Genomic DNA, 15650 nt, shown 5'->3' on the forward strand with positions numbered 1-15650 from the left:
AGATGGGACATGAAGGGGATGAGGAGTTACCAGACACCATCTCTGGAGTTCCCGAACGATTTGGTCACTCAGTAATTGCACAAATATTTATTGAGAACCTACCTTGTGCTGGAGACTGTCCTAGGCACTCAGAAGCAAACAGTGAACAAAATGGAGACAAATCTCTGCCTTGTGAAGCTCTCTTCTAGTGGAAGAGACAGATAATATAGGATGTGAAAAAACTAAATACACATATGTTTATTAGATAATGATAAATGCTAAGAAAGAAGTGAGCAGGGAATGGTGTTTAGTATATTGGGGGTTGAATTTACATAGTGTTTAATCTGGGAAGAACTTGTGGACGTAGCAAAAATGAATGTGAGCAGTATTCTCAGTGAGAACAGATGCAGGGAACCGGTGGGAGCAGGAACAGGCTGGAGGAGAAGTGACTGTGAGAGAAAGAAATTGAGATAAAGATAGCCATTCTCTTTCAAACATAACAGGACCAGAGCAGTGTAAAGTACCTAACAAAGTTATACATGTAAAAATTATTTTATCATCTGAAATTATAAGACATTAAAAAAAATTATTTGAACTGAGAGGGAAGAGAGGCAAGCAACGTGTATTCTAAGGTCTACCTAGATATGTCAGAGTCTCCCATCTGGGCCAAGCTCTCCTATGAATTTTTTCATCAACGTGATTGGGTGTTTCATGATCTCAAAAGACAGACAGCAGTCAGAGACCTTTAATCATAATTTTGTTTTCTGAAAGACAATACTAAAGATAAGACCACCACATGTTATCATACTTAAGTAACTGTGTGATGACTGGGAAGATTAATTTCTGTGGACTTCAGGTTTCTCTTCTGTAAAATGGTAACACAAAGGGTAAAGTCCATCTGTCATCAAGGTCATTCAGTTGAGTTCAGTTCAGTTGCTCAGTCGTGTCCGACTCTCTGCAACCCCATGAACTGCAGCACGCCAGGCCTCCCTGTCCATCACTAACTCCCGGAGTTCACTCAGACTCACGTCCATTGAGTCAGTGATGCCATCCAGCCATCTCATCCTCTGTCGTCCTGAAAGGTTGTTGTTGAATCACGCAAATACACCGGGATTCTTGGCCCCCGGAGGAGAAGAATTCAATCTGGGGCCAGAGACGAGGCTTGATCACTCAGAGCTTTTGTGTAATAAAGTTTTATTAAAGTATAAAGGAGATAGAGAAAGCTTCTGACATAGGCATCAGAAGGGGGCAGAAGAGTACCCCCCTGCTAGTCTTCAGCTGGATGTTATATAGTCACTAGCAGTCTGTTAATGAAAGAAAGGAATGTCTTAAAATTCAGAATGGCACCAGGCCCCTCACCCATAAGATGCATTTTGGGATAATCTTGGCATCAAATGGTTTATCCTGGGCCATAAAATGATTAACTTGAATCTTGAAGAAGGGCAGACCACCATACAAATGGTTTCATTTACATAGATTAGGGGAACAATATCTGAGTATAACATACTGGTTTGTCAAGTAGGTTCTGGGCCAAGAGGCGGAACCGACTTGGAGACAGAGTTTGGGGTAAAGGCATAGTACATTAGCATAGCTTAAGACAAACATTTCCATAAGAAAAAGGCATTGGTTATCTCTAGGCTCGAGAATAGCTAACTTCAGGCGAAACCAGGTGTCCTTATGGCAACACAGTATTTTAAGAGAAACCTCCCTTTAAATTTGTATAGAGAAGGAGAAAATATTGCTAGTTTGTTTCCTCCTGCCGCTTAAGAGAGAGAAAAATGTCTGATACTTGCAGGCTATTTCCTCCATTTGGAGACCCCTGGCCTTCCTGCCTGTTACCCTCTCATTTTCATCGACTCCAGTCCCCAGGTCCTGGTCTACAAAGACTGTGAAAAGTTTGTCCTTTCTTCCTCCTTGAGAATTCCAGACCCCTCTCTCCTTGGGGACCCCTAGATTTCCTATCAACCTGCTTAGGAAATGACTCTCTCAGTCCCCTTTTCCTCCTGCCCCCAATCCCTCTCAACATCAGAGTCTTTTCCAATGAGCCAACTCTTCGCATGAGGTGGCCAAAGTACTGGAGTTTCACCTTTAGCATCATTCCTTCCAAAGAAATCCCAGGGCTGATCTCCTTCAGAATGGACTGGTTGGATCTCCTTGCAGTCCAAGGGACTCTCAAGAGTCTTCTCCAACACCACAGTCAAAAGCATCAATTCTTCGGCACTCAGCCTTCTTCACAGTCCAACTCTCACATCCATACATGATCACTGGAAAAGCCATAGCCTTGACTAGACGAACCTTTGTTGGCAAAGTAATGTCTCTGCTTTTGAATATGCTATCTAGGTTGTTCATAACTTTCATTCCAAGGAGTAAGCGTCTTTTAATTTCATGGCTGCAGTCACCATCTGCAGCAATTTGGGAGCCCAAAAAATAAAGTCTGCCACTGTTTCCCCATCTATTCCCCATGAAGTGATGGGACTGGATGCCATGATCTTTGTTTTCTGAATGTTGAGCTTTAAGCCAACTTTTTCACTCTCCTCTTTCACTTTCATCAAGAGGCTTTTTAGTTCCTCTTCACTTTCTGCCATAAGGGTGGTGTCATCTGCATATCTGAGGTTATTGATCTTTCTCCAAGCAAACTTGATTCCAGCTTGTGTTTCTTCCAGTCCAGCATTTCTCATGATGTACTCCACATATAAGTTAAATAAGCAGGGTGACAATATACAGCCTTGACATACTCCTTTTCCTATGTGAACCAGTCTGTTGTTCCATGTCCAGTTCTAACTATTGCTTCCGGACCTGCATACAGATTTCTCAAGAGACAGGTCAGGTGGTCTGGCATTCCCATCTCTTTCAGAATTTTCCACAGTTTACTGTGATCCACACAGTCAAAGGCTTTGGCATAGTCAATAAAACAGAAATAGATATTTTTCTGGAACTCTCTTGCTTTTTCCATGATCCAGCAGATGTTGGCAATTTGATCTCTGGTTCCTCTGCCTTTTCTAAAACCAGCTTGAACATCAGGAAGTTCACAGTTCATGTATTGCTGAAGCCTGGCTTGGAGAATTTTGAGCATTACTTTACTAGCATGTGAGATGAGTGCAATTGTGCGGTAGTTTGAGCATTCTTTGGTATTGCCTTTCTTTGGGATTGGAATGAAAACTGACCTTTTCCAGTCCTGTGGCCATTGCTGAGTTTTCCAAATTTGCTGCCATATTGAGTGCAGCACTTTCACAGCATCATCTTTCAGGATTTGAAATAGCTCAACTGGAATTCCATCACCTCCACTAGCTTTGTTCATAGTGATGCTTTCTAAGGCCCACTTGACTTCACATTCCAGGATGTCTGGCTCTAGGTGAGTGATCACACCATCGTGATTATCTGGGTTTTGAAGATCTTTTTTGTACAGTTCTTCTGTGTATTCTTGCCACCTCTTCTTAATATCTTTTGCTTCTGTTAGGCAAACCACTTCAGTATTCTTGCCTTGAGAACCCCATGAACAGTATGAAAAGGCAAAATGATAGAATACTGAAAGAGGAACTCTCCAGGTCAGTAGGTGCCCAATATGCTACTGGAGATCAGTGGAGAAATAACTCCAGAAAGAATGAAGGGATAGAGCCAAAGCAAAAGCAATACCCAGCTGTGGATATGACTGGTGATAGAAGAAAGGTCCGATGCTGTAAAGAGCAATATTGTATAGGAACCTGGAATGTCAGGTCCATGAATCAAGGCAAATTGGAAGTGGTCAAACAAGAGATGGCAAGAGTGAATGTCGACATTCTAGGAATCAGCGAACTAAAATGGACTGGAATGGGTGAATATAACTCAGATGACCATTATATCTACTATTATATCTATTACTGCAGGCAGGAATCCCTCAGAAGAAATGGAGTAGCCATCATGGTCAACAAAAGAATCTGAAATGCAGTACTTGGATGCAATCTCAAAAACGACAGAATGATCTCTGTTTGTTTCCAAGGCAAACCATTCAATATCACAGTAATCCAAGTCTATGCCCCAACCAGTAACGCTGAAGAAGCTGAAGTTGAATGGTTTTATGAAGACCTACAAGACGTTTTAGAACTAACACCCAAAAAAGATGTCCTTTTCATTATAGGGGACTGGAATGCAAAAGTAGAAGTCAAGAAACACTTGGAGTAACAGGTAAATTTGGCCTTGGAATACGAAATGAAGCAGGGCAAAGTCTAATAGAGTTTTGTCAAGAAAATGCACTGGTCATTAAGGTCATTAGACAGGTTAAATATCTCATGATGCTCCAGTTCAGTTCAGTCACTCAGTCATGTCCGACTCTTTGTGACCCCATGAAATAGCACGCCAGGCCTCCCTGTCCATCACCAACTCCTGGAGTTTACTCAAACTCATGTCCATCGAGTCGGTGATGCCATCTAGCCATCTCATCCTCTGTCATCCCCTTCTCCTCCTGCCCCCAATCCCTCCCAGAACCAGAGTCTTTTCCAGTGAGTCAACTCTTCACATGAGGTGGCCAAAGTGCTAGAGTTTCAGCTTTAGCATGAGTCCTTCCAATGAACACCCAGAACTGATGCTTACAATACTTTTTTTTTAAAGCTGTTAACAATGTTGTGATAGTGTCAGGTGGACAGCAAAGGGACTCCGCCATACATATACATGTATCCATTCTCCCCCAAACTCCCCTCCCGTCCAGGCTGCCGCATAACACTGAGCACAGTTCTGTGTGCTGTACAGTAGGTCCTTGTTGGTTATCCATTTTAAATACAGCAGGGTGTATACGTCCATCCCAAACTCCCTAACCATCTCTCCCCCATATCCTTCCCTGCTGGCATCCTTAAGTTCATTCTCTATATGATACTCTTAAAACTATGCTGGTGCATAGCGAATTCTAGATAAATATTCCTTTACAAGTGAGTGTCTCTGAAGACAGGGAGGGTCATTTCTGAATGAAAGTGGAGGCTTTAGCCTGAAACAGTAACATTTCCCTCTCTAATTACAAGCAAGTGGGAGGACACAGCCCAAGAGGAAGATGAGCAGGCTGGGGAGATCCAGTGGGAACAGCTGAGAGGCAGGACGGTGATGGGGGGAGAGTCAGGCTGGAGGAGCTCAGAGCTGCCCAGCGAAGTCCAAGTACAGATTTTGGAGTTGGGCTGCTAGAGTTCAAACCTGAGGGCTCATGTCACTTATTTTCTTTTGAGACCCTGAAAATGAACTTAACTCTGTAAGCCACCATTTTCTTATCAATGTTGTAGGAAAAATGATAATTCCTACCTGATTCATTACTGCACAGTTGATAACATATAGACTCTCTGAAATTTTTAAAACTTTTTTTCATTAACGTACAGTTTCAACAGCGAACAAGTTAGACAATGTGTTATAATGTATCATAATGTATCAGTGCTTTATGTAAGCTGCAAATTGCCAAGAATTGTAAGTTATCTAAAAATCCTTTTGTCAGAAAAAAGCATGAATTTTTTTAAACATAATGCCTCTCTAAAATTTACCTTTTTTTTTTTTTTTTTTTTTAAATCTATAGTGGGTTGGGAGCAGAGTTGGGAGAATAAAATGATCTTTTACTTCTGTGTTATGTGAGAATTAATAAAGGGATGCTACTCATATCGAGTCAGCTGGCCAGAAAGAAGAGCTCTCATGTAATATGTTTGGAGGTCAGTTATAAGAACTGTCATTACAGACCCCAAGGGAAAAATCTTCAACAAGGGAGTCATCAGTGACAGTCTCCAACAGGAAAAGATGTACATTGCGTCTCCTAGAAGAATTGACTCCCCAACAACTCAGCCAATGAGGACGAGTTATCACCATGAGCTCTTATTTTTTACCAATGGACTTGTTTTGAAAATAATCTTTCCCAACTCCTTCCTTTTCTCCATTAAATAATATTCTTCTTTGTTAGATTTGCCCATGGCTTTTCTATAGCTTGCTATTCTGGAATTAGACTTCCTTTGCTATTCCTGAATAAACTCACTTTTACTTGAAAAATAACTGCTTAATTTTAAGGTGAGCAGCTATAAACAAGAGGAATTGTAAATTCCCTTTCTGATATTAAATACTGATAAAGCTTTGTATAGGAGCTCTAGAGTTTACAATGTATTTTTTTTTTTTTTCATTCAAAGTACACTGAGGTACCTAAACCAGAAACTTCAAAACTACCCAAGTAGAATGAAATAGTGTTATTAGATGGTAGAAGATGTCCAGTGTTTTTCAAAGATTATTGTTCAGGAGAGTTATCTAAAGTAATAGTTAAAAGTACAGCAATTGTATTTTCAGCTAATACCACAAGTTATTCTGAGGCAGTAACTGAATGGGCCAGGTATTAAAAATGGTGCATGATAAACCAACACAATTAGACCTTAACATATTATTTATAGTTGATTAGTGAGAAGGAAATTGAATAATTCTGTACAATAGAGTTGTGTAGTATTTGAGATGCTAAATACTTTAAAAAACTTTTTATTTTATATTGGGGTACAGCTGATTAACAATGTTGTGATAGTTTCAGGCGGACAGCAAAGGAACTCTGTCATACATATACATGTATCCATTCTCCCACAAACTTCTCTCCAATCTAGGCTGCCTCATAACACTGAGGAGAGTTCCATGTGCCATACAGTAGGACCTCATTGGTTAGCCATTTTCAATATTGCAGTGAGTACATGTTGATCCCCAAATTCTTAGCTATCTCTTCCTCCCATTCTTCCCTCATGGAATATTAATATTTTTAATACAAAAATAATCCTGTCTGTGTTTTAAGATTTAAATAGTCTTTATGTTAAGGGCCTTCTTTTCTGTCTCTTTTTTTCCGGTGCCCAGCAAGGACTAGTCAGGATGCAGTCAGAGTCGGGGAGATAGGGACAGGGGGAAGCGACCTTAGCCAGTGCCTCTCTGAAGAGGTAGGCGTTGGGTCATGCAGTCCTAGGAAGGACTTCAGCCCCCTGTTCTCAGAAGAGTTAGGATGCACACCTCTGTATTCCGCGGTGGGCTCCTTTCTGCACTCCTGGATGGATGCTGGAGGAGGAGCATCCATCCAGGACACGGTTGCATAGGCTGTTGCCTCCCAGCTGCCTCAGGTCCAAACTGAGAGGCTGAGTGGCAGGAGAAAAGCTCCCTGCAGGCTGCTCATCCTTTGCTCCTTCCATGACCTCTTGCCTCCCTTCCCGAAGTGTGGGCTCTGTGCTGGGGGATTTATTGCTCTTTCTAGTCAACCAAAAAGTGTTCACAAGTAAATTTTAGGAGTGTACTTGCTTTGTGTGTATTCTGCAGCCAGGGAACGATTTCTCAGCTTTCTTTGCTTATTTCTGGAGCCCCTCCTGTGTTTGGTTCTGGGGAAAATGCTTCTCTTTAGAAACAGAAAATGGAGCAGGATGTTACATCCATCCTGTAATGGACTGGGTTGATAAAAAGAGAGGAAATCAGGTCTAAGCCACATTACCTCTTTTGGAGAGGTTAGTTGGATTGTCTTTCTTTCTTCGTTTCTGTTTTCTGCTCTGAGGCACGGACACCAGATGAGGTGCGAAGAGTGGCATCCTTTCCTCCACACTCAGGTTTACAATCCCACCCTCAGTCGTCCTCCCCAGTTGGCTTTTGGGGGTCTTTTGTGTTTTCATACAGAATGAAAACCTTTTTGTTCTAGGTCTGTGAAAAATTCTACTGGTATTTTCATAGGGATAGCACTAATCTGTAGATTATCTTGGTTATCATGGCCCTTTTTTACAATACTGATTCTTCCAATCCACAAACATGGTATATCTTTCCATTTGTTGGTGTCATCTCTCATTTCCTTGATCAATGTCTTATAGTTTTCAGAGTACATATCTTTTGCCTCCTTAGGTAAGATTACTCTTATGCTGTTTACTGTTTTTGATGGAATGGTAAATGGGATTGTTTCCTTCTCTTCCTGATGGCCTGTATTCAGTGTATTGAGTGCAATAGATCTCTGTTTACTAATTTTGCATCTCCTTCCCAATTTTAAGATGTTTTAATTCTATTTCTGGGAAAAATGCCATTGGTAACTTGATAGGGATTGTATTGGGTCTGTGTATTGCCTTGAGAAGCATAATCATTTGACCAATATTAATTCTTACAACACTTAACATGCTATATCTTTTCATCTATTTGTCTTGGTGCCAAGATGAAGATGTCCAGGAGACCTCACACTGATTAATATTCTTTGAGACCTGAAATTCTCTGTTAGTCCAGTGGATTGGACTCAGTACCCATACCACAAGAGCCCAAGCCCAACTCTTAGCTTGAGAGTCAAGCCTCTGCAAGCCAGGCTGAATGAAAACAAACAAAAAGCAAAAGACAGCAACAGTAAAGAAAAGAATAATAACAAAGAATAGCAATAAATAAAAGCAATAAATAAATAGCAATAAATAAAAAATAGCAATAAATATGGAACAGCAGTATTCAAAGTAAAGAATCCACAATAGTAAAAAAAAAAAAAAATGTGAAAGTGAGTGAAAGTCTCTCAGTCATGTCCGACTCTTTGTGACCCCAAGGACTGTAGCCTGCCAGACTCCTCTGTCCATGGCATTTTCCAGGCAAGAATACTGGAGTTGGAAGCTGTTCCCTTCTCCAGGGAATCTTCCCAACCCAGGGATTAAACCCAGGTCTCCTGCATTGCAGGTGGATTCTTTACATCTGAGCCACCAGGGAAGCCCAAGAAACCTGGAGTGGGTAGCCTATATCTTCTTCAGGAGACCTTCCCAAACCAGGGATCAAACTGGGGCTCTTGCATTGCAGGCAGCTTCTTTACCAGCTGAGCTACTAGGGAAGCCCACAATGGCAAAATAAATATAAGTCAGAAAGAAAAACACCAATACAATATTATACTAGCATATATATATGGAATTCAGAAAGATGGTAACGATGACCCTATATGCAAGACAGCAAAAGAGACACAGATGTATAGAACAGTCTTTTGGACTCTGTAGGAGAGGGCGAGGGTGGGATGATTTGAGAGAATAGCATTGAAACATGTATATTATCATATGTGAAATAGATGTCCAGTCCAGGTTCGATGCATGAGACAGGGTGCTCAGGGCTGGTGCACTGAGATGACCCTGAGGGATGGGATGGGGAGGGAGGTGGCAGGGAGGGTCAGGATGGGGAACACATGTACACCCATGGCTGATTCATGTCAATATATGGCAAACACCACTACAACATTGTAATTAGCCTCCAATTAAAATAAATAAAAATTTTTTAAAAGACAAAAAAAGTAAAAAATAAGATAAAAAACTAAAACAATATTAATAATAATATAATTTTTTTAAAGTAAAAAATAAAATAATTCCCTGGTGCATCCTCTCTCAGGGTCCTTGCCCCCATGGTGAGCTACAACATATATCTCTGCCTCCCAGGCAGGCCGCCAAGGCCTCTAGGCAGCTCTCTGGACCTGTTGTGTCATCCGACCTCTATGTGTGCTCTTCTCACCAGCGTTTACTCCTGGAGCTGCTTCTGCTCACATGTGCCTATGCAGGCTGTCAGGGATGCAGGTTTCCACAGGTACCCCATAAGGGCCGGTGCAGCTGGAAGAAGCCTTGGAAGGTGGTGATGCTCAGCCTTGGTCGAGTGGGGGCACAGGAGGTGCAGCTCAGGCCTGGGGAACCCCTGCAGCCAGGAAAGACCCTGATGGTTGGATGTGGTCCAGGGCCAGGGGCCTATCTGGCTGGAAGAGGCCTTAGGAAGAGTGCTATTCTAGCTTTCATTTGATTTCTATTAGCATGAAATCTCTTTTTCCATCTGCTCACTTTCAAACTGTATGTGTCTATAGATCTGAAGTGAGCCTCTTGTAGGCAGCATATACACAGGTCTTGTTTTTGTATCCATTCAGCCACTCTATGTCTTTTGGTTGGAGCATTTTGGATATGTACACTCAAGATAATGATCAATATGTATGTTCTTATGGCCAGTTGGTGAATTGTTTTGGAAATGTTTTTGTAGGTCTTCTTTTCCTCTTTCTTCATCTTTTGCTCTCTTCTTTTATGATTTGATGACTAACTACAATGTTGTGTTTAGATTCCTTGAGTTATTTGTGTACATCTATTACAGATTTTTGATTTGCAGTTACCGGAAAGTTCCTTTTTTTAATTAAAGACTATGTTGCCAACAAAGGTTCGTCTAGTCAAGGCTATGGTTATTCCTGTGGTCGTGTATGGATGTAAGAGTTGGACTGTGAAGAAGGCTGAGCACCGAAGAATTGATGCTTTTGAACTGTGATGTTGGAGAAGACTCTTGAGAGTCCCTTGGACTGCAAGGAGATCCAACCAGTCCATTCTGAAGGAGATGAGCCCTGGGATTTCTTTGGAAGGAATGATGCTAAAGCTGAAACTCCAGTACTTTGGCCACCTCATGCGAAGAGTTGACTCATTGGAAAAGACTCTGATGCTGGGAGGGATTGGGGGCAGGAGGAGAAGGGGACGACAGAGGATGAGATGGCTGGATGGCATCACTGACTCGAGGGACGGGACTCTGGGTGAACTCTGAGAGTTGGTGATGGACAGGGAGGCCTGGCGTGCTGCGATGCATGGGGTCGCAAAGAGTTGGACAGAACTGAGCGACTGATCTGATCTGATCTGATCTGATGTTGCTGCTAAGTCGCTTCAGTCATGTCTGACTCTGTGCAACCCCACCAGGCTCCCCGTCCCTGGGATTTTCCAGGCAAGAACACTGGAATGGGTTGCCATTTCCTTCTCCAATGCTTCAAAGTGAAAAGTGAAAAGTGAAAATGAAGTCGCTCAGTCATGTCTGACTCTTAGCGACCCCATGGACTGCAGCCTACCAGGCTCCTCTGTCCATCGGATTTTCCAGGCAAGAGTACTGGAGTGGGTTGCCATTGCCTTCTCCAATGAAAGGCTATGTATGTATATATTTTTTTCAAGTTATTAATATGTCATTTTCAAATACATTTTCAAAACCCTGCATTTGTATTCTCCTTCCTTCAAGATTACAATTTTTGATAGCCTATTTTGCATCTCTTTATTTTGTGTATCCTTTAATTGCTCCTTGTGGTTAGAGACCATTTTACTGCTTTTGTCCTGTAATCTCCATATTAGATTTGTGTGTGGCTTATTTCCTGCCTTTACTGTTGAGCCTTTCATTTCATAATTTTCTTGTTTTACTTATGGCCATTTTTGCCTAGAAGTTCTTTTATCGTTTGTTGTTATTATTGTTTGGTGGTATTGAACTCTTTTAGCTTTTGCTTATCTGTAACACCTTTGAACTCTCCATCAAGTCTTAATGATTGCCCTGTTGCACATAGCAGGCTTAGTTTTGTTTTTTCCTTTTTATCACTTTAAATATATGGTGTCTATATATTTCATCTAGTCTGCAGTTTCTGCTGAAAAAATAGTTGATAGCTTATGGAAGTTCTTTTGCATATTATTTGCTTATATTCCCTTGTTTCTTTTAGTATTGCCTCTTTGTCTTTATTTTTTTTTTAATTTTTGCCCATCTTTTATTTTATTTTAAATTTTTATTGAAGTATAGTTGATTTACAATGCTATGTTAGTTTAAGGTGTACAGCAAAATGAATCAGTTATACATATACATATATCCACTTTTTTTTCTTTAAAGGTTCTTATCCCATATAGGCCATTACAGAGCACTGAGTAGAGTTTCCTGTGCTATACAGTAGGTCCTGCGTAGTTATCTATTTTATATATAGCAGTATGTATATGTCAATCACAATCTTCCAATTTATCCCTCCCCTCCTATCCCTTGGTAACCATAAGTTTGTTTTCTAGATCTGTGACTCTACTTCTGTTTTGTAGATAAGTTCATTTGTACTCTTTTTGTAGATTCCATATATAAGAGATACCATATGATATTTGTCTTCTTGTGTCTGAATTCACTTAGTAATGACAATCTTCAGATCCATCCATGTTGCTGCAAATGGTATTATTTTGATCTTTTTATGGTTGAGTAATATTCCACTGTATATACGTACCACATTTTCTGTATCTGTGCCTCTGTTGAGGGACATTTAGGTTGCTTCCATGTCCTGGCTATAGCAAATAGTGCTGCAATGAAAATTGGGGTGCATGTGTCTTTTTGAATTATGGTTTTCTCTGGGTATACGCCTAGGAGTGCAACTGTTGGTCATGTAGTAGTTCTCTTTTTAGTTTTTTAAGGACCATCCATACTGTTCTCCATAGTGGCTATGCTGCGCTGTGCTTAGTTGTGTCTGACTCTTTTGTGACCCCATAGACTAGCCCACCAGGATCCTCTGTCCATGGAATTTTCCAGGCATGAATACAGAAGTGGGTTGCCATTTCTTTTTCCAGGGGATCTACCCTAGCCAGGGATTGAACCCTAGTCTTTTTTGTCTCCTGCACTGGCAGGTGGATTCTTTATCCCTGAGCCACCTGGGAAGCCCCATAGTGGCTGTACCAATTTATATTAATTTTATTTCATTTTATTTTTTAATTTATTTATTTTAATTGGAGGCTAATTACTTTACAATATTGTAGTGTTTTTTTGCCATACATTGACATGAATCAGCCATGGGTATACATGAATTCCCCATCCTGAACCCCCTCCCATCTCCCTCCCCATCCCATCCCTCAGGGTCATCCCAGTGAACTGGCCTTGAGCACCCTGTCTCATGCATCGAACCTGGACTGGACATCTATTTCACATATGATAATATACATGTTTCAATGCTATTCTCTCAAATCATCCCACCCTCGCCTTCTCCCACAGAGTCCAAAAGTCTGTCCTTTACATCTGTGTCACTTTTGCAGTCTCGCATATAAGGTCATAGTTACCATCTTTCTGAATTTCATATATATGCATTAATATGCCTGGAAAATCCCATGGACGGAGGAGCCTGGTAGGCTGCAGTCCATGGGATCGCGAAGAGTAGGACGCGACTGAGTGACTTCACTTTTACTTTTCACTTTCATGCACTGGAGAAGGAAATGGCAACCCATTCTAGTGTTCTTGCCTGGAGAATCCCAGGGACGGGGGAGCCTGGTGGGCTACCGTCTATGGGGTTGCACAGAGTCGGACATGACTGAAGTGACTTAGCAGCAGCAGCATACTGTATTGATGTTTTCTTTCTGACTTACTTCACTCTGTATAATAGGCTCCAAAATCATCTGCTTCATTAGAACTGATTCAAATGCATTCTTTTTAATAGCTGAGTAATAGTTCATTGTGTATATATACCACAGCTTTCTTATCCATTAATCTGCTGATGGACATCTAGGCTGCTTCCATGTCCTAGCTATTGTAAACAATGCTGCAATGAACATTGGGGTACATGTGTCTCTTTCAATTCTGGTTTCCTTGGTGTATATGCCCAGCAGTGGGATTCCTGGGTCATATGGCAGTTCTATTTCCAGTTTTTTAAGGAATCTCCACACTGTTCTCCATAGTGGCTGTACTAGTTTGCATTCCCACCAACAGTGCAAGAGGGTTCCTTTTTGTTTACACCATCTCCAGCATTTATTGCTTATAGACTTTTGGATAGCAGCCATTCTGACTGGCATGAGATGGTACCTTATTGTGGTTTTGATTTGCATTTCTCTGATAATGAGTGATGTTGAGCATATTTTAATGTGTTAGTTAGCCATCTGTATGTCTTCTTTGGAGAAATGTCTGTTAGTTCTTTGGCTCATTTTTTGGTTGGGTCATTTATTTTCCTGGAATTGAGCTTCATGAGCTACTTATATATTTTTGAGATTAATTCTTTGTCAGTTGCTTCATTTGCTATTATTTTCTCCCATTCTGAAGGCTCTTTTTACCTTGCTTATAGCTTACTTCATTGTGCAAAAGCTTTTAAGTTTAATTAGGTCCCATTTGTTTATTTTTGCTTTTATTTCCATTACTCTGGGAGGTGGGTCATAGAGGATCTTGCTGCGATTTATCTCAGAGAGTGTTTTGCCTATGTTTTCCTCTAGTTTTATAGTTTCTGATTGTCTTTTTTTTTTTTTTTCAAAGACATTTATTCAGCGTCATGATCAGACTATTACATTTAGCAATCAACAGCATGGGTGCAAGAAAAAAAAAAATCTACATTAAAACCCTTTGTTGGAATGCTTTACACTTTCCACAGAACAGAAACTAAAATAACCTGTTACATAATTAGTCACAAGTACAGTCCTCAAGTTTTTTGCCCATACACATGAGTATTGTCTAAAACATGTCTTCTTTGTAGCAGCTAGGCCCTGCCACCACTGTGCTTGGCTGAGTTCACAAATCTGTGGTAACCTGTAGCTTCCCTGTCACTTCTCTGGCTCTCCTCTCCTGCTAAGCTTTGTTTCCTGGCAGTAATTAAAACCTTCTGCCACTGCCATAGCTACTGCTGCTGCTGGAGCCACCATAGCCACCTTGGTTTCATGGTTTGGCAAAGTATTGGCCTCCATCACCATAGGGGCCAGAACTTCTGCCTCCAAAGTTTCCTCCTTTCATGGGTCCAAAATTTGAGGATTGATTGTTGTAATTGCCAAAATCATTGTAGCTTCCGCCACCTCCAAAATTGCTTCCGTCATTACCAAATCCATTATATCCATCCCCACTGCCACCATATCCGCCACCACCACGGCTGCCAGCAAAGCCACCTCGACCACTGAAGTTTCCTCCACGACCAAAGTTGTCATTCCCACCCAAACCACCTACACGACCGCCACCAAAGTTTCCAGAACCACTTCGACCTCTCTGGCTGGATGAAGCACTAGCCATCTCTTGCTTAGACAGGGCTTTTCTCACTTCACAGTTGTGGCCATTCCCAGTGTGGTATTTCTGAATGACAATCTTGTCTACGGAGTCATGGTCATCAAAGGTTACAAAAGCAAAGCCTCTCTTTTTGCCACTGCCTCGGTCAGTCATGATTTCAATTACTTCAATTTTCCCATACTGTTCAAAATAATCTCTCAGGTGATGTTCTTCAGTGTCTTCTTTAATGCCACCAACAAAAATCTTTTTCACAGTTAAGTGGGCACCAGGTCTTTGAGAATCTTCTCTTGAGACGGCCCTCTTTGGTGCCACAACTCTTCCGTCCATCTTCTGTGGCCTTGCATTCATGGCCGCATCCACCTCCTCCACCGTGGCGTATGTGACAAACCCAAAGCCTCTGGAGCGCTTGGTGTTTGGATCCATTACCACACAGTCTGTGAGGGTTCCCCATTGCTCAAAATGGCTCCTCAGACTCTCATCAGTTGTTTCAAAGCTCAATCCTCCGATAAAGAGCTTCGGCAGCTGTTCGAGCTCTTTGGGAGACTCTGATTTAGACATGACGGCAGTGGAGGTGGGGAAGACTTCAACGATGCTTTCTCGGCGGCGTCCATGGGCAGAAAGTTGGTTGTCTTTTTAATTATAATGTATCTTGGTGTTTTGCTCTGGATTCATGTTATGTGAAACACTCTCCACTTCCTAGACTCTAGTGTCTGTTTCCTTTTCCAGGTTAGGGAGGTTTTCAGCTATGATGTCTTCAGTTATATTCTCACCCCCCTCCCTCTCTCTCTTCTCCTCTAGGACCCCTATACTACACTGAAAATATGTGTCAGCTTAATGGTATAGGGTCTCTTAAATTGTCTTCAACCTTTTGGGTAGGGACAGATCTTGGCACTAAAGAGTCCATGTGGCAGCTGCCAAGAGTGCTCATGTGGTTCAAAGTTCCTCAATATGGCTGCCACCCAGAATCTGTGTCTCCAGGGTGA

At 41.5% G+C, this 15650-nt stretch overlaps 1 protein-coding gene across 1 annotated transcript; it reads right to left on the minus strand.

Annotated features, from left to right (window-relative positions):
* Positions 1-13912: 13912 nt before the first annotated feature.
* On the minus strand, positions 13913-15240 carry LOC147375753 (heterogeneous nuclear ribonucleoprotein A1-like). Its single transcript, XM_086391056.1, has one exon. The coding sequence runs from the start codon at positions 15223-15225 to the stop codon at positions 14329-14331; it is 897 nt and encodes a 298-aa protein (XP_086247182.1). The 5' UTR covers positions 15226-15240; the 3' UTR covers positions 13913-14328.
* Positions 15241-15650: the final 410 nt, after the last annotated feature.

This window comes from Bos grunniens, chromosome 3 (assembly GCF_055505025.1).
Source record: "Bos grunniens cultivar Pamir isolate PY7600 chromosome 3, Bosgru_T2T1.0, whole genome shotgun sequence".
Classification (NCBI taxonomy): domain Eukaryota; kingdom Metazoa; phylum Chordata; class Mammalia; order Artiodactyla; family Bovidae; genus Bos; species Bos grunniens.

Coding starts and splice junctions, on each gene's coding strand:
- LOC147375753 (XM_086391056.1), bottom strand. CDS start 15,225: ATGTCTAAATCAGAGTCTCCCAAAGAGCTCGAACAGCTGCCGAAGCTC.